The 20,034-nt window shown below is 40.0% G+C and overlaps 1 protein-coding gene across 3 annotated transcripts in view; it reads left to right on the top strand.

Moving 5' to 3' along the window:
* The window catches only part of UBR2 (ubiquitin protein ligase E3 component n-recognin 2), a 78,666-nt gene extending 69,689 nt beyond the window's left edge, over nucleotides 1-8,977 (top strand). For 2 of the 3 annotated variants that reach the window (XM_063443879.1, XM_063443878.1), the window contains exons 41-47: nucleotides 1,010-1,140; nucleotides 2,155-2,263; nucleotides 4,005-4,061; nucleotides 4,642-4,719; nucleotides 4,811-4,981; nucleotides 5,760-5,861; nucleotides 6,669-8,976. In XM_063443879.1, coding sequence (XP_063299949.1) covers nucleotides 1,010-1,140; nucleotides 2,155-2,263; nucleotides 4,005-4,061; nucleotides 4,642-4,719; nucleotides 4,811-4,981; nucleotides 5,760-5,861; nucleotides 6,669-6,810 — 790 coding nt within the window. In that variant the 3' untranslated portion in view covers nucleotides 6,811-8,976. Of the gene's footprint in view, nucleotides 1-1,009; nucleotides 1,141-2,154; nucleotides 2,264-4,004; nucleotides 4,062-4,641; nucleotides 4,720-4,810; nucleotides 4,982-5,759; nucleotides 5,862-6,668 lie in introns of all 3 variants that reach the window. The other variant, XM_063443877.1, reaches the window with a different exon arrangement.
* The last annotated feature ends 11,057 nt before the right edge of the window (nucleotides 8,978-20,034 follow it).

Below are 20,034 nucleotides of genomic sequence, written 5' to 3'. Positions count from 1 at the left end.
TCCCCTGGGGCCTGTATGCGGTGACTGGCCTCCCCTGGGGCCTGTATGCGGTGACTGGCCTCCCCTGGGGCCTGTATGCGGTGACTGGCCTCCCCTGGGGCCTGTATGCGGTGACTGGCCTCCCCTGGGGCCTGTATGCGGTGACTGGCCTCCCCTGGGGCCTGTATGCGGTGACTGGCCTCCCCTGGGGCCTGTATGCGGTGACTGGCCTCCCCTGGGGCCTGTATGCGGTGACTGGCCTCCCCTGGGGCCTGTATGCGGTGACTGGCCTCCCCTGGGGCGTGTAGTCTGTATGCGGTGACTGGCCTCCCCTGGGGCCTGTATGCGGTGACTGGCCTCCCCTGGGGCGTGTAGTCTGTATGCGGTGACTGGCCTCCCCTGGGGCGTGTAGTCTGTATGCGGTGACTGGCCTCCCCTGGGGCGTGTAGTCTGTATGCGGTGACTGGCCTCCCCTGGGGCGTGTAGTCTGTATGCGGTGACTGGCCTCCCCTGTGATGTGTAGTCTGTATGCGGTGACTGGCCTCCCCTGTGATGTGTAGTCTGTATGCGGTGACTGGCCTCCCCTGTGATGTGTAGTCTGTATGCGGTGACTGGCCTCCCCTGTGATGTGTAGTCTGTATGCGGTGACTGGCCTCCCCTGTGATGTGTAGTCTGTATGCGGTGACTGGCCTCCCCTGTGATGTGTAGTCTGTATGCGGTGACTGGCCTCCCCTGTGATGTGTAGTCTGTATGCGGTGACTGGCCTCCCCTGTGATGTGTAGTCTGTATGCGGTGACTGGCCTCCCCTGTGATGTGTAGTCTGTATGCGGTGACTGGCCTCCCCTGTGATGTGTAGTCTGTATGCGGTGACTGGCCTGCTCTGTGATGTGTAGTCTGTATGCGGTGACTGGCCTGCTCTGTGGCCTGTATGTAGTGGTTATCATAATGTTGCTGGTACATTGCAACTCCTTATTTGCCCTGATAACTGCTTATTCCACTGATAACTGTGAGTTTCATTTCCATTATCTAGAACTGTGAGAGAGCTGTCTTCTGGGTGGCATTTCTGCAGAGCAATAAAAACTGCTATCCTGCCTTTCCTGAGGTGTTCTGCTTTGTTTTTCCATTATTTAAATGGTGTGCCAGCACCATTAGATTTACCAGGTATGTTACATTTACAGTCTTAACTCTCATTGAAATGTCTTATTTTTTCCTTCCTCTGAGTGGCGGCTCCCAGTCTTTATTGGGACGCCACAAACAACTAAGGTGCTGTGAATGTTCAACGTCACGTCATGTTAAAACAATACATAATTATTTTTTGCCTGATGTATGGATCACATCACATGGAAAAATAAAACACATAGACCAGTTGCACCCTGGCATTTTCTTCTTTTTTTTTTTTTTTTTTTTGGTCAGTGAGAGGGACTTGTGGGAAGTGCATATCTCACATAGGGTTTGCTATCTGTTGCTGCTGTTTACATTCCATACACCCTGCTGGCAGACAGCATTTACAATTTTAAGAAGGGGATCTCATGAGATGAGTTGAGAATAGGGTGAATGGTTTAGGATAGAAAACAAAGACGAGAAAATAGGGTATATAGGAGAATGTTTACATTGAATAAATGGGTGTATCGAGAGCTATGTGTTTAAAGTAGGACTTCCAGAACAAAGGATACGTTATTTTTATGCATTATATAGATAACGTATACAAATGCAAAAAATAAAATAAAAACCATACTGACTTCTGAAGTTTCAGAATTTGCTGCACATCCACAGAAAAAACAAGTAAAGGAATAGCGCTGTGTTATGGGTAGGGAAGGCAGCACACCTAAACAGGTTAATCTCTCCCAAAGACTGCCCAGCTTTTACTGTGTCCCTTCGCCAAAACAGTAACCTGGCCAGTCGTGACACTTACTTGGCTTTGAAATACAAAAGGCAGGGCACGATGGGTGGGAGATTGTAACTAAACACATTCTTATTTTCTTATAAAACAAAAACACAGTTTAATTCAAATAAGTAGAAAATGTCTAACTTGGGGAACTCTGACCTAATCTGCACATTGCTTCTAACATGTGCTTGCCTGTTGACCTGGTATGTCTCCTTAATGATTGCGAAGTAATGTATGTTGTTTTGGGAACACGTTTAATGTTTATTTATTTCATTTGTTTTCCTCTCTAGTGAATGGAATGAGCCAGTTTGATCATCTCTGTAGTTACCTTTCTTTGCCTACCAACCTAATCAGCCTTTTCCAAGATAATCCCAAAGTGTCGGAGACCCTGATAAATAGGTAAATCTAAAGATCTTATCGGTGGGTTTCACATGTGAATCATAAACAAGGTAAATAAAAACCAGGATGCATACGGCCACCTTGAATTTCCTAGAGGCTTTTACAGGGTTATTCAATAAAGTGAGAATTCAAAGTGAATGTTAGAATTTGGGCCAGAGTAGCTAAACTTCAAGCATAGCTGACTTTTTCCACTTTTAATTCTCACTTTCCAGAATAACACTGATAGAATTGCTGATGTCTACTATTCGCATGCAGCATTTTGGCTAGATCTGACATTTTAGACCTAGCATATCACTGGCACAATGAGAACACGATTTCTAAAGTTTTATAATGGCATTTGTGTAGCCTGCACAGCTTAAAGGGACACTATAGGTACCAAAACAACTTTAGCTTAATGTAGTGGTTTGGGTGCATTAATCATGCCCCTGCTATCTCATGTCTTAATTTTCTGCTATTTAAGAGTTACGGTAAATCATTGTGTCTATGAAGCCCTAGCCACAGCTTCCTGCATGTGACTTACACAGCCGTACCAAACTCCTCCTGTAAAGTGACGTCTAAAGTTCAAATTTATTGTTCTTGCACATTCTGTTTAATTTAGAATTTCTTATCTCCTGCTATGTTAATAGCTTGGACCTCACAGGAGCTGTGTGTGATTGAAGTTTAATTTACAGAGTAGTAGATAAAAACTTCTAAAGCAAGTTAATGTCTAATTGAAAAGGAAACCATTTGTTTCATGCAGGCAGGAGGGGTGGCTAGTGCTACATAAACATAAACAGAAACAAAAGTGATTTAACTCCTAACTGACAGAGAATTGAGCAGTAAACACCAAACCTGCTTCATTAAGCTAAAGTTTTTTTGGTGGCTATGATGTCCCCTTAAAAGAGGAGTGGGGTATGTTCCCTATAGATTGGGAATCACTCTATCTTTGCTTGATGCTTTTTGTCTGTTTGGTGTTTTATTTTTTTGCACAGTTACTTTGTATTGGAAGTGCTTGTTCTCATATATGGTTAACAAACTACGCATGCTCCTTAAACCTGCAATATGTATTATAAGAGAATAAATGGATATTAGTGGAAAACACTGTAATCCATAGATGTACATATCTAGAAAGTGAAGCTTGCTTGCTGATTAAATACCCATGGGTTGAAAGAGGCTGCACGCTTTTTGTGATTAATATTTTTCTTGACCTGCAGTTCTGTCATCAATCTTAGCTCCGCTTACTGCCACCAAGCTGGTCATGGGTCATCTTTGAATCCAAGTTATGTTAAAATCCAACATAGTCCAACCTTCAAAGACACTCTGCCAGGTTCTGCAAAGTTCTCTAGCTTTGTTGTCAGATTCAATCTGCAGCCAGAGTTACAATTCGCTGGTTGCCTCCACAGATGAATTACACTTATAGCGCTGTGGGCTAATTTTGCCACTTTTAAAAGGAACTGTAATACTAGCTCAGTGTTCCATTTGCATGATGGGCACAAAATACATACACTCCTTTTCTGGTTTTAGTTTGAATTAAAATTTTGACAATCCAGTAAAGATCATATCCTAGGGTATTAAAATTGGGATAAACCTTGGGATAGTTGGCCCGATGCTCCTGTAACATTACAAGTGTACAGCATAGCTATGTCGTTTTGTGAGTGTTATGTGGAAGTGAGGAACACTGCAAAGTCCTATTACGTACATTTCTATTTAAATGTCTTTCTACCGTGGAAGCCACATATTAAAAATTATTATATTTATTTAGTTGGTGTAAAAACAAGGAGGTGAAAAGATTTCTGGTTGGTGAACGGACAGCCGTCAGGTAAGATTTTCTGTTTTTCTCTTCTCCCTTCTTTGTAACAGATCGCATAATCCTGGTAGACAGAAAGTAGATTCCTCCGTCAGGATTGTGCTCATTCAGTGGGCTTCAATCTGCTCCTGTGTTCTTGAATATAACTGTTCTCTATAAGCTGTTGAATGTTCAGATAGACAATATTGCATTTGATATATTTTTGAATGATTCTTTCTAACTGAAAGCAGATTTGTATGTTACATAAAGACTGTCTTGCTACTTGTAGAGCCAACATTTTCTGTAGCACAATATGGGGAAAGACACAGTAAACACGTGTGAACACTCTGCATAAGCATTCATAACAGCAATTATTTATTGGACCCCAGTTACTCTGCTTTGGCACACAGCCCGATATACACTTATTTACAATCTTATACCAATGGTAGTATTCACAAAGATTGGACTCTATCATGATGCAATCCACAGTACAGGCCAATTAACATTTAGTCACACAGCTCAACTCATTCATCAGTGTATGATACGTTCTTCTGCACAGTTACTTGTGTTGTCTTTGTAGTCAACCTTATTTTACCATGTTGGTTTTCTTCAGCTTTCCCAGAGAGTCTAATAAATTAATAGACCTTCCAGAAGATTACAGCAGCCTAATTAACCAAGCATCAAATTTTTCGTGAGTAGCATCTTTTCTGCACCCCCTAAAAAGTGTGCCAGTGAGCACATTTTGCATCGATTAATTCCTCTTCTAATCTTACTCTGTGCAGGTGCCCAAAGTCTGGAGGGGATAAAAGCCGAGCTCCCACTCTGTGTCTGGTGTGTGGAGCAATGCTGTGCTCTCAGAGTTACTGCTGCCAGACCGAGTTAGATGGGGACGACGTTGGTGCATGCACTGCGCATACTTACACATGTGGATCTGGCATGGGTATCTTCCTCCGGTACGCGTGATGACACTATAATATGCACACAATGTTATACAATCAACTGTTTAAAAAGGGTCTGTTAAATCTTGTTTTTCACAAGGTGTGCTATTAGAGTTAAACATAAGTTTCAGAGCAGGTAAGTTTTCAATGTCTTGGTACCTAGTCACACAGATCCTGTAGAACGAAAGTGCAATTAATGTTGAAGTAAACACAGTTGTATGGATACAGATGTCTTTGAGGTGCTCAGTAGTGTGTGCAAACCGTAAATATAACTATGGACTTAAAATCCAAAGGATGCAGATCCCCAGGCCATGTTTATAACCATGAATGCCTTCCAGCTACTGGTTAACACAAAATCAAACTTTATTTTTTTGTCACAATTCCATATTTTTCTATTTAAACACAAACACAGAAATACAACACAGATGTCAAGCACAGTCTCAGTCACAGTAAAGTCAAACCGTTATTTTAATCAGTAGGGGTCATATCTAATCTATGTGCCCTCTCGATAATCTTTCTGCAAGGCTTAGCAGTTACTTATTTTTTATTAGCTTGTATGACAAATATTCAAAGGGTTATTAAATAAATGTCGACTCTTGTAGAGTTGTCAAGGGATTTGCACATTTTCATGTTTTGCATGTTGAGCAATATGATTTCTATTTTCAGATGAATGAAATCTAGTACATTGGGTCGTCTTAATCTGTTAAAAGAAACAAGTGTAACAATAGGAAAAGTGTAGGCTTTCCTGGCGATTTTTATAGTAAATTCATTCTTCTCCCCCTATTATTTGCAGAGTCCGGGAATGTCAGCTCCTCTTTCTGGCTGGGAAAACTAAGGGCTGCTTCTATGCACCTCCTTATCTAGATGATTATGGCGAAACAGACCAGGGACTGCGGTATGTGAAAACCAGCATTCATTTTTTTAAATAAAAATGTAAAGAATATTTTGCACAAATTTCCACTCCACATTTTTTTAAAGGGACACCCTGGTCCCCTAAAGCACTTTAGCTTGCTGAAAACTGTGTGAAAAGGGTTTCCTCTCTCTCATTATACAGAAAGTACAGATTTCAATAGAAATTAAACTTGTTACACCACCTAGCTTTCAAACAGACCACAGGTCCTGTTCCTGGTTTGGTTAGCTCAGTGGGGCTAACTCAGTAGGTAGGAAATTGCCCAGAGCACTTGCCTTGCAAAAACTTCTTACTGAGCTGCACTGGGAAATCTGGGATTGGACAACCACAGGAAATCTGGTCTGGGGAGGGTTAAGCCTCAGCAGTTGGCCTGATTGAGATGGATCTAAAGGTCCTTATGTAGCACTTACTTTGAGCACTGCATATAGCTCGTCTGTAAGTCTGGGGTCACTAAATATGGCCCCGACTGATGGAGTTAACTCTGCTCACACCAAAACTGCAGGATGTTCCATGTCCAAACAGCGTTAAAGCCTGCAATTTTTATGACCCAATGGAACATCCCCCCCCCGACAAATTTTTTTCAACATCATATAACTGTTTGTTTGATCCTTTAGGGTAGTGGTGTCCAGAATTATTATTTTTAAAAAATTACGTTGAAAGATGTTTTAGCAAAGGAAACCCACACGGTAATCATGGCCATGAATCAAAGTTTATTTAGCAAATTAATATCTGTTTATATGTTCTTTTGATATGGATATTGTCTGAAATTTTTCTTTCTTTTTTTTTGTTTAGACGAGGAAACCCTCTGCACCTCTGTAAAGAGCGCTTTAAAAAGATCCAGAAACTCTGGCAGCAACACAGCGTAACAGAGGAGATTGGCCATGCACAAGAAGCCAATCAGTCGCTAGCTGGCATCGAATGGCAACATTTATAATACAGAATAGTTGTTTTTTTATTTTATAGCTGTACCCCTTTTCTAAAACAATGCCTGTGACCGAAAACAGCTCATTGTGCAAACAATGCAAGTCTTTAATTTATAATACATAATTTAGTATCTGAATAAAATTGTCGTTTGCTAACGGCACTGATAATGTCACCAGGATGTACAATTCCTTAGTATTCGTTCTTGCCATGCTTCTTTTAAATAAAGGGAAGTTGCTGCTTAAAATTCAGGGCAGATTAGGAGGGGGTAGATATTGGTCATTACCCCCTCTGTTTCATCTGTACTAAGCATGGCAAAGCAGGCTGCAACTCTAGTGAATATAAAAGGGAGATATTTTGTTATACAGCATAGTAATCCTTTTATATGGTGACTTTATTTACAGAAGAAGCAGTTTTGCTTTCTCTAGATCGGAAGAAGACAATGAGCACTTCCCAATCTGTTAATATGGGTAACAGCTGCAGATAATCATGGGAGTGTAATTCAGACAAGATACCACGAAGAACCACCAGACGTCCCTGCAGTAGATTAGTTAATTCTTGTTACCCAACAAGGGCAGACTTTCTATTATATGCTTTTTTGGCATTTGAGCAAGCTGGACTTACTTTCAACTCACAGATCAATATGCCACGCGGACACAAAGTCTCTAATAGCTGGGAATATTTATCATGTAGGCTGTTTATCTGACATTTCTGCATGAGGGCTGCCCTTTGCATACAGATGATTCTTGGTTGCAGAATTCGCCACCCAATAGAAAAAGACCTTAAAGAGTTTCCTGACTTTCTATAATCTTACCTTGGGTGTCTACCTTCATTTATGAGTAATAATTGCGTGGAAACAAGTTTTTGCCATTTTTCCACTACTACTATTTTGCGTGAATAATGGCACCTAGCCAATCATATCTTAAGAACCGTACTCGCTCATAATGACATGTGCATATTTGAGTGTGTGCAGTAAATTAGTTGCACGTGGGACAAAGACCTTTGACATCTCAGTGTGTTCCCTTAGTCAGTAGTATGATAACTCGGGTAAAAAAAAAAATCAATCTGTTAAATTAGTACGTCTTCCTTATTGGCAATGCATTTTTTATTTAACATCTTCACTGCCAGAGTATAACAGTACATTCAGTGTCTTGCTGGGAATGAATACTTTTCTGAAACAACATCTTAAGTAGTTGACACAGAGCAGATTTATTGGATCTCTGACCATGTCAGACTTGAGTTAAATACCACTAACTGCATGTATTTTTTTCTAGGTACCTGGTGTCAATTAAAGTGAGTTTTCCGAGTGCACTAAACTTGTTGGAACAAATAGTTGATATTTGCTTAACGCTAACTGTGGGCATGTATTAAACTGGTCCTCAGTTACTATGGGAAGATAAGCTTGTAAAAGATTTTTGATTATGGTTAAGTAATATAGCTAGCCTGATTCCCCCTCCCCCCATTCTTCTGCTCCTGTTGAATGAGATTCTGCAGATAGATTCTCAATATTAAACTTTTTTTCATGACCCCTTTATAAATAAGGCATTACTTGAACATATACATCATTGACTACCAGGTAGTCTAAACTTAAAATGCCATCCCATTCAACAACTTTAAACAGGGTCTCTTTCCCCAGAGGGAAATCAGAAAATACATTTGGCATCACAATGAGTGGGTCTACTTTTATACAAACCTTTTCATTATTGCCATCCCCTTTGTGCATTTTCCCCATTGGTAATGTAGCTGTGAATGTTCTGGGTGATTTCAATTCATTCCAGACGTGTGTTGATGTGACTTGATCGTTGGTCAATATATATGGCACAAGTTGTTTGTCATATGAAAAGTAAAAATCAATACTTAAACATTGTGCGTGCCAGGGATCACTACCAACTCTTTCAGCACACCATGTGCAACTCCTTTTGTTCCTACGGTATTGCTTAGCAATCCTACTAGTAGCAAAATGAGCCCAATTTAGAACAGAAGACTGCTGACATATAGTCAAGCAATTTTTCCACTTTATTCTCACGCTCACAGTTTTAGCATGTATTTATGTTTAATGTAGAAAATGGTAATGTAAAAAAAAAGTATGAATGAAATTATATTTGAAAGGATTTTACTTCATCTTTAATATACATTAAATTCTTGTAATATTTGAATGTAATATATGTATAAAAAAATATACAACTTATCCAAATAAATGCTATAGCTGTTATTTCTTGTCCTCTTACTGAACTGACCTATATAGACTGCATATTTCTGCTGAGATAGGAGAAAGTAGATCAGCCTTGGCCATTGCTCAAATATGTCACGATTAAGCCATCAGATTAGCAAGTCTTGCAGCCTCTGCAGTTACCTTACTTGAACGTAAAGATGATTATGATATTAGGGTTAATAGCAGGCAGGTATGCTGATAGTCTACAAATAAGCTTGCTCATGAGTTTAACAGATTAGGATAGGTAGAGGGTGAAGATACTGATGATTATAAGTTTATTATATGCGTTCTAAGAACTAGTCCATTAGAGGGTGTTTTAGTGCAATATTTCATAACCAAACCCATTGATGTTTTAGTAATCTTGTAAATACGCAACCAAGACTTATTTCACTGTTGGTGACAATTGCCCCTGAAGACATTTTTGTTAAATAAGGCGTTAAATAGATTTAATGCTCTATAATTGTTGGGATGTTTTTTCTTTATTTATACTTAACCTGGAGATTTCTGTTGATGAATATTGAAGAAAAATGTTGTTAGTTTTTTTTTGTTTGTTTGTTTGTTTTATGGCTTCAATATACACTTAACGTAAAAAAAGTTATATTAATTTGTTTTGAAGTCCTGAAAGACTCTGCAACACGCTCATGGTGGTTTCATACTCAAACTGTGTTTACGTAGGAGAAATGCAAGTCTTATGAGAGCCAATATGTGTCCAACAGCTGAGGTAAAGGAGCATTTTAAAATAGATGTGCATATATCTTCAGTTAGATACCGAGTATCTACTATAAGAAGTCTGAAAATGCATGCAGAGCATCTGTTATATGGCCGATACAATCCACACACAGTGGACATAATAAAAAGCTACAGAAATATACTCAGTGGCTGTAACTTTGAAAATGAATGCTACGCAAAAATATGTCAAGGCTGCTAAATTTTCATTTAATCGATAATCGGTTCAATCAGTTATTCAAGCATAATGTCATCACAAAGCATATGGTAACATCCCACAGCTTTTTTATGGTTAAGATGTTTTAGACCAATAGTAATAATTTATACTGCTGATATATGTAGGTGCTCAATGCTCACAAACGAGTTCTATTTAAAGGGTAGCGTATATTGTTGCCATGCTGGTATAAAGATATACTACATGGTAGTGTTGTTTTGGTAAATGAGCACAATCTTAGGAGTCCTAGTATAAACAGATAAATGAAAGGTGCATGGTCCCTGCTACTTAGTTCTCTTTAACCCTTTTTACTGCCAGTTAATTAAACATCAGGACACTTCGAAGTGCCGGCATTCTGTACAATCCCTGACGTTGCAGATTTGAAACATTTTTACCATGTATAGCTGTGGCTGAATTGTTCTTAAAAATAATGCAGTGTCTTAACTTTGACAGTAACCCAAAGTGTTTAAAAATGGCACAGTAGATTCCATTGTAATGTAACTGTTAATTGTAAAAATAGCGCAGTACATCCATTTTGACAATTCTAATATGCTCGTAGAAGTTGTGCTCTGCAGGATTTATTTTAGTATCGAAGTATCGGGTCTGTTCTCCATTTCAATGGGAAGGTCAGTGCTGCTACATTTCTGAGATTGAAATATTTCTTTTCCAAGCCATTGAAGACACTGAAATAATATGGTGGCTACATTTTGGTTCTAGACCCAGTGGTTACAGTAACTTTGTTTGGAGGTTTCACAAAGTACATGGCAGACTTGCTAAAATATGAAAAATATTCAAAGACTTCAGGGTTTCCTTACTAAGCACCAAATTGTATTAAACTAACTTACTAAGCACCAAATTGTATTAAACTAACTTACTAAGCACCAAATTGTATTAAACTAAAACCAAATACCGTATATACTCGAGTATAAGTCGACCCGAATATAAGCCGAGGCCCCTAATTTTACCCCAAAAAACTGGGAAAACTTATTGACTCGAGTATAAGATTAGGGTGGGAAATGCAGCAGCTACTGGTAAATTTCTAAATAAAATTCGATCCTAAAAAAATTATATTAATTGAATATTTATTTACAGTGTGTGTGTATAATGAGTGCAGTGTGTGTGTTGCAGAGCCTTGGTGGGGGGTGGACAATTTTTTTTTATTATTTTTTTTTAATTATTTAAATTTTTTTTATTGTTTTTTTATTTTATTTTATTTTATTTTTTTTCGTCCCCCCTCCCTGCTTGATACATGGCAGGGAGGAGGGGGGCTCTCACTCCCTGGTGGTCCAGTGGATGGGCACTGTGTAGGAGGGGGGCTGGCAGGAAGCTCTTGCTTACCTCTCCTGCAGCTCCTGTCAGCTCCCTTCTCCTCCACGCCGGTCCGGTCAGCACCTCGATCAGCTCACAGTGTAAGAGTGTAAGTCTCGCGGCCGCACTATGACCCTGCAGCTCTCGCGAGACTTACACTGTGAGCTGACAGAGGTGCTGAACGGGTATAAGTCGAGTTGGGCTTTTTTTTTTTTTGGAATATGTTTATTTGAGTCACACAAAAAGCGCAGGCAAACTTTTTTTTTTTGAATTGCTAAAATAACATTTGGTTGCCTGCGCAGAGGCATATAGATCAGATGAGACATGCAAGTTAGTAAGGTAAATTGGATGTACATAGACTTTGCAAGATTTGGTATAACAAGGGCATTTAACAGGAATAAACATGCTGGTAATGAAATTAGGTATACATTAACTGTGCAAGATCTGTTTTGGCTGCAGAGTAAACTTAAAGAACTATAGCCATATGACTGCCAAAAGGGAAGCTTAATTATGATTAAAGGTTGTGCATCTGATATGCGGGTGTGAAGTATGAAATGGTCGATAAGTGCAGGATGTGCTTAATTGCATGGCTAAATGTTCAGGTCTGTATGCGTGAAGTAGGTTCTGCTCGAGCCAGGTGCATGCGCTCTAAGGTACAGTGTGAGCATGTCAGCATACGTTATATATGACATCTGTCTGGCTATCTAGTTAACAATAATAAACGGTATTAAGCGGTTGCCCCCGGGGGGCTCTAAAATGTAAATAGCAAGGTCATCTGTTGAATTATGCATATATTACCTAACTAAAGAATAAAGGTATATTGCGATGCATAGCGGCCTGGTAGCGCAATCACAGGTATTAAGGCTTCCCCATCTAATGGATTTCAGAGGCCTGGTGCAGACAGGTCATATAGTTAAAAAATTTTGCAGCAGCTAGGCAATTACAACTTAGGTATGCCATAAAATGAGTATGCAATCATTTATGAAGACACGGAAGTGGTTTATATGCGTAACTGGCCAGCTAACGGTCCCTGAATTCTTAAAGGGTCTGTATAATGATGCTACCTGAGTAAAAATTAAATGCATGCGTGGAAATAATAAAGTAAAGAAAAATAAATAAATGCGAATGCAAACTGTAGAACGGCCGGGTGGCCCTGTCAGGCCGTAATGCCGTCTAACTGGGTCGGCTCAATATGTAGACTGGAGTCACTTCACTGGAGGAGGCGTTTTATCGCCCAGCATGCGGGGGCCATCCCGCCTGGAATCACCAGCCTCCCGACCACCCCCACAGACTTCCTAGTGTTACGGCTTCTGCTTGCGTTGAGGCAATATAAGCATTTGTTTGCTGCTCTCCGACTTCGCTTCACCACTAGTCCACACAAGGCATGCATGGTCATGCTGGGCAAGTTACCCACATCCAAGTCCCCCAGACACCTCCAATATGGCGCACCCCCAGTCCTTCCCCCCCCCTCAAGGCATGCCCCCGAATCAGCCGAAAGCTCCGTCACGCTGTGGGCACTCAGATACCGGGGTAGTCCAGCGGTCTCCCCCCCTGTAGAGTCCGCAGGACCCCCGTCTCCTGCACCTCCCCAGCTGCATCGGAACCCCCATGGAGCTCCAGCTCCGGTATGCCTCACCCGCCTCCGGTCTCATGCTTGGTGCCGGCACGCGGCCACCGGTCCGCCGGGGGGCTCATGCATCTCAGCTCCACAGGGCTCACAAAGGTAGGGGCATGTTCTCCCAGACCACCACCTAATCCAGGGACCGGGGCCGGCTCCATGCCGATCAGTTTGACACCCGGGGGAGTTCAGCCGCGGGGTTCACCACCTCGGGGGTCGAGGTGTCTCGGCGTGGTACTCTGGCGTTTGTAAGCGTGGCATGTTGTGTGGCTGTGTCGGTTTGAGTAGTCCGGCGGCCATTTTAACCCCGCGCGGGCAAGCTCCCCACGCCGGGTAATCCTCCAGTTTTTGAAGCTTGGACTCCTGGGCCGGGATCACCCCCCCGGCCAGGGGGGGGGGAGCAGGGCCAGGCCGGGACCCCATCCTTCGTTCTTTCATTGTGTGTTACGGTCGTCGTTTGCCCCAGGCCTCAGGGTTTTTTTTCCGCCCGGTTTGGGCTGCCAGCATGGCAATTGGCACGTCCCTTTACTCCTGGGCATGTCCCCACATGGTTGTCCATCTTTTCACCAGGTTCTGGTGGGTTTTCTTTTCATTTATCAATGTTTTAAGCGGCTAATAGCCAGAGCTCGTGTAGATGGCTGCCGCTCGGCTCGGCGGCCCGGCCCCGCCCCCGAGTTGGGTTTTTTCAGCACAAAAAAATTGCTGAAAAACTCTGCTTATACTCGAGTATATACGGTAGCTACATTTTGGTTTAAATTAGCTAAGCTCTCATCCTAACCGCAGAGTTGGAGATTGTTTCAGCTCAACTTTGTTTTTTTGTTTTCTGCAATTTGGGTCTCAATTTACTACACTTCTACATAGTGAATAAACCCTTTGTGATTTATTTTTTGTTTGTTTTTGTTCCACTGGAGGATATTTGACTCCTCCGCTTAGGGGGTACTACATCCAACTCCATCAGTTCAAGTGCTCCCCCCCGCCCTCCGATTGTTACAATGCCTTGTCATACAAGTAGAAAGAGCTGTATTAAGAGGTTTGAGGGTTCTCACTCTGTTTGATTTTCCCAACTTGTATGAAAATAACTGCCTTATCCCTTTTTTGTAAGTTTTGCAATATCTCCAAAAATAGATGCTGTTTCTCACTAAATCACTAGTAAGATGTAAGCCATCTATAAAGCCTGCATTGTATTGTGAAGTACTCTGTTTATATTGATGTCAAATGCAAATCTCTTTTACAGAAAGATAGCTTGTTAACGTTTTTCTTACAAAGTTGTCATTAGGTTTTCTGAAACTGTTTAAAAAAAAAAAAAAAAAAAAAATAGGAATCCATTAACTAAATCTGCCAATACATCTTTGCACTTTAAATCCTAAAATGTGATTTTTATTTATTTTTTTAATACGCTACAAAATCTTGTATGCTATGGAGTTCCACCTAATGTGCAGCTGAATCCTGAATCTAGTAACAACTATATAGAGGAAGCAGGGTCTGCCTTGAGATTACATGGAACAAGAGAAGAACATTTTGAGAAAACTGTTGTGTAAATTCTGCTAGTTTGAAAAAATCATTGTGAGGTTTTTTCCGGGTACATTTTTTTGTTTGTTTTGTGTTTTATTTATGTAGTTTTTTAAAACCAATTCTGCTCCTAAACATTTGTAAATAAGTAATTTTGACAGTACATATGCATTCATCTGTATTGGGCAAGATATTTAGATATAGCCCTAAACAAAGGTGGCACAATCCAAATGACCAAATCATTAGTCAGCACATAGTGTAACTTGTTAGTAGCCTTTGAGGACCCCTGAATGCTTACATCAGTTTAATTGTGCTTAATTATTAAGACCATTTGTAAGTATTTTGATCCAATTGTTTTTGTGTCTCCCCTAGAAGTGACTTTACACCAAGCATGTCAAACTCAAAGGCTAACACGGGCCAAATAAACAAGGTTTAAGTGGATGTGGGCCAAAAAAAAAAGTCGGTTTTCATAAAAACGTTTGTTTTTGTTTTAGAAAAATACAGTATAAAAAAAAAGTAGCCGAACGGTCACTGGATGTCATCACGCTAGTAAGGCTTCAAAGTAAACAAAAGATCCAATTTATTTTTAAGGAGACGTGCATTTGCATATAACCAATGTTTCAGCCCAACTACTTTGACATATTAAGAAAAGTTTGGTAATGGGACTGAAATTGTGAATGTATGCTGTTGCACAGCTGTAAAAAAAACCCAACAAATTACGTTATCTTGTTGATTTTGAAGTCCTATGAGTGTGTATTTCACTTTGGCAGAGATCATCAAACTTGATGATCTCGGCCAATGCAATGCTTTCCTGTAGGAAAATATATTGTGCATGTGTGGCAAAAAGCTGCGCGGCCAATCAGCTTCTCCGTGGGGAGCGTTCAGTGCCTCTATGCAGACCCAATCTAATACACTGCTGCTTCCCCCATTCTAATACATTGCCCTTAAATCCAATACACTGCCCACTCCCTCCCCAATTTAACACACTTCCCTCTCCCACCACTCTAATACACTGCCCCTCTCCCCCCCCCATCGCCACTCTAATACACTGTCCCCTCCTTCCTCCAATTTAATGCACTGCCCCTTTCCTCCCCCAATTAATACACTGCCCACCATCCTACAAGCCCCTCCCTCAAATTACACTACACCGGAAGGTCCTCCAAGCCCCTCTTCTACCTTAAGATGAGCCGCCTGTCCTCCAGTTCTAGCTCTTCTCTGCACACTGCGAGCAGGAGGGAAGACGAGTAGTTGGCCTGCTCTGCAGACAGACAGACAGACACTCTGTGCACTGTAGCGGGAGCATGCAATCGGCAGTGGCAGGGAAAACCAGAATTAGCTGCAGCCAGAGCACAAAGTGGTCCCAGGTCAGGCGGGCCACAAAGATATTCATTGTGGGCCGCAAGTTTGACATGCTTGCTTTACATGATCTGCCAATATGTCGGGTCCGGTAAGTGCCCAGTGAGGAATGCAGACATGAATTGGCTAGCTTAATGAACAAACACAAACTGATTGGAGGAAAGAGACAATGGCTCGTAATGGGACTCCAGACCCCTAATGCACTTTAGCTTGCTGAAACGTTGTGTGTAAAGTGTCCTGTTTTCTCAATTTATAAAAAAAGGCATATTTCAATAGAAATTTACACTTTTATGCATTAACCTGGTTACACCCCAACCCCCCCCCCCCCCCCCCCCCCCCAACTTTACAATCAGACAAAAGGTCCTGTTACTTTTTAGTTGTTAAGCTCAGTGGAGCTCAAAGGCAGCAATTGCTCAGAGAACCTGCCTTGCAAAAATTTCTCATTGAGCTGCATTTGGGAAGTCTCTAATTGGACAGCCACGGAAACTCTGGGCGGGGCTAGAAGAGGAGGGTTTGCAAAGGCCCCAGACAAGAGATCTGCAGGTTTTGCAAGCTGTTTTTAGATATTCCAATGAAAAGAATGCATAATTAAATGCAAGCAAGTTTTCATTTGGGGTATTTCTACTAAACAGTGATTTTATTCATGTTGTATTTGGGCAGTGGAGTGTCCGTTTAATTGCAGACAATTTAAAAAGGATTGCCACAAGACAGTATTACAAACCAACTGATGAAACCGGACCTACAGCAGAACACGTTCTGTTTAGAGGACTACACTATTTCACGTCTGTTTTTAAGTTGGTTTATTATGTTTTTTTTTTTTTTTTTTGCATTATATAAATATGTTCCATTATCAAAGTGAAGTGGGTCCCGCATGTGCTATTGTACTTAATGTTGGATGAAAGAGTTGATTAAGTGCCACCCCTCATTGGCACTGAATACTGGTTCAGCCTAGAGCCAGAGCCATAAGGTGAGGAGTATAAACATGAATAATCTGCTCTGCTATTACATGTGTTATACTGCACCATTTGTGGTATTCTTTAGGTTCTTTTTTTGGTAATCCGGAGGCATCACTTTCGAAGTAAGGCTGTGCGCTGCTACAAAGGTGCAGAAGCTCATGATTTGAGCCAATCCCATAGGCTCTGTTATTGTGAGTGGGCAATTTGGTTTTGAACAGTATTAGAATTATTTTACTATACTGTACTACACTAGTGTGTTGTCTTTCTTTTTCCTTATGGGGGTTCTTGCAAACATCCTTTTTAATGTTGAAGGGTGAGTGCTGCACTTACCTTTGAATATTTTATGTTCAACCGTAGTTTGTAGTGCATCTGGTCACTGTTAATTATATTGTTTCACTTAATTTGGTGTGTGGTGTTTTGGGAAGCACCCACACTGTAGTGGTAGCCGTTTTTAAATGTGTACATATACATTTTTAAGCACCTTTTTATGTTTATTTTATGGATTAACTTCTGTCTTTGTATCACAATCCTGAGTTGTCCTCGAAGCCTAGGCAAGCCCACCCACTCACACCAATGGGTAAGGTTTTCTTTTAAAGCATTCTATGACAAGATCTGCTGCTGTTTGATTAAGCCATTAGCATCCAAGTCTCCAAAATACCACCTGTCTTAACAAAGAGTAGATTTGGACTATGCAAGAACGGGTGGGGACAGAGTAAGAATTGTATAGATTTTCATTTAACGTATATGAAATAAAACAATTCCACAAAATAGCAATTGTAAATATTTTCATTTAACGAGAAATTCTTGCAATAAATGTTTAATGTCCTATAGTAGCAAACAGCTGAATAATGAACAGCATTACAGTAATACAAATGTTTCTTATATTTGGTTGTAAATAGGAGTGATCACACAGTCCATTCAGATATTATCATATAAGTGCCACTGGTCTTGTAGTCCATTCTCCTCTGGAGATGGAAAATTCCTATTGCTTGGCAATATTCATTATACTATTCAATGTAAAGCAATTTAAACAGAATTTCTCAGTTTAAGTTTGTGTCTTTTGGTCGAATTCCAGTGATAAGTCTGGTGACTGCCTCCAATTTGTGCAAATACAAACACGTGTTAGCTAAGAAGATTATTTTATGGGTACCATGTTCTAATTTAGGATCGTGAGTTGGCTTCAAATTTTCAGGATCTCTTCACGTTTGTGTTTTTAGTCTCAGCCTGTTTTATAAATTAACTTCTTATGTAGGACAAGCATAGGGAATCTTCAGGAAATTCAGCTGCTGTGGACTGCTACTCCATGATGCTCAGTCAACGTTCAAGCTTGTATTATGATCTCCAGACCTCATCTGCAACGGATTGCATTGTGGTTGATGGTTGATTGAGCATTGTGGGGTTTGCGATGTCCATGCAGCTGGAGCACTAGTTATTGACTGCCAGGTGCTTGTAAAGTTCTGGTTTTTTTTTTATTTCTGATGAAAAAGTAATGAGGTACATTTGCTTTTTCTTATATTTTAGCTTCTGTTAAATAGAAAGAGACACAGGGGTTAAAGTGCTATATAAAATGTGAATATTTGATACTAGAGAATTGAAATTTTTACAGAAACTCGCTAAGCACCACTCAAACCTATTAAATGCGTTATGTATTTTATTTTATATTTATTATAAACTATATAACAAATTTTGGTCTATTTGGTAATCCCTAATTGATTCCGTAAGCAATGGCTGTAGAATTCTATAGTGACTTTTGACTTGATACAAAAGTTAATTAAAATAATTGTCTTATTCTGATGTTTAGTTGCTTTTATCATTGTGCAATGTTTATATAACTTGTAAATATCCTGTGTTATCAGTAGTATAGATAAAACAAAATGGTAGAATAATGACCCCAGGAGGGTCGAAACGTCTTTTTTTTTTTTTCTTTTCTTTTCACAGATCATGTATTTCATGATACAGTAAACAATTTTTTGCACTGAAATTAAGTCCTAGTGTGCTCCCTTTACTTGTCTTTTTTATTATATATAACGCGGGATTGCACCTAGGCACTTTGGTTTTGTTAAATTAATCTACAGGAAGAGTGCCCTGCCTATCTATTTTTTGAATATATATATATATATATATATATATATAACAGGATCTTCAAGAGAGTACTCTCAGGACTCTGAAGTAAAATTTAACTTTTAATAAATCTAAATAAAAAAATTGACGTTTCAGTCTGTTACACACAGACTTTCATCAGAGTCCTGAGAGTGCTATCTTGAAGATCCTGTTCTATACTTTGCTTGACAAGCACCGGGCAAGTACTTTTTCATTACATGGAGTGCAAGATTATTTTCTATTTTTATATATATATCCATCCATATATCCATATGATGGATATATATATATATATATATATATCACCAGTCGTATTTCAAGCGTTTGAATTTGTAAAGTACAATCTCCCGTAAACAATGTCTGTAACATGAGCCATTAAACATGCTCTATGAAATGGTTGCAAGGTTAAGGAATATAATGAATCTATACATAGTAAAGTATTGAATCATTTATGAGATTTTAACATCTGTTTATACAAATATGATGGAACAAAGTGATCAACTTTGCAGGCAGCCTTTAGATGTCTACAGTTTAGGGAGCATCAGAAATTCTAACATAATCCTTTACAACCATCAATTGTTGTGTGTTAAAAGGTAATCCCCAGCTATTATTGTGTGATTGAGGTTGCCACCAACTCGTGATCCTAAAGACATATGATCTTCTTGAAAGCGTTGTGCTGTAGTACTCTAGATTGAGAGAAGTCCAATTTGATGTCTGGAGGCCATTTGTGCTACTGAAGGTCCTTTACATTGCTTATTTTACACCTGATAAAGGTGAAGCCCTCATCATTGGTCAATATTTCTTATGATCTGACCTCCTATGGACAAAGATTTAAGGTCCATGCACCTCTGTTCCAAATGGGACAACAATGAGAGCTAAGCCATCCTTGACGTCTGGTTTGAGAGCAATTGCTATAGCTCAGTGACCATAAACTAATCTTTTAGGGCACCCAATGGTCAAGTTGCTTATATTCCCATTGGAAACAAAACTATAATCCCCAAATCCTATGTCATTGAAAGTCTATAAGGACTGGCCCAGGACGTCTGCTCAAGACCATATGGGAAAAAAATTGGAAATCCCAGAATCATAAGTCACTTAGAGTCCTTAATAACTCGGCTTGGAACCTCTACGTGAGACCATACTGCAATGCCCATCAACTTGAAATATAATCCTGGCAGACAGCACATACTGTTGTTGTTTTTTTTTTAATTATTATTATAATAATTACTATCATAGTC

The sequence above is a fragment of the Pelobates fuscus genome, chromosome 2 (genome assembly GCF_036172605.1).
Source record: "Pelobates fuscus isolate aPelFus1 chromosome 2, aPelFus1.pri, whole genome shotgun sequence".
Taxonomy (NCBI): domain Eukaryota; kingdom Metazoa; phylum Chordata; class Amphibia; order Anura; family Pelobatidae; genus Pelobates; species Pelobates fuscus.
This window is presented reverse-complemented; position numbering and strand designations above follow the sequence as displayed.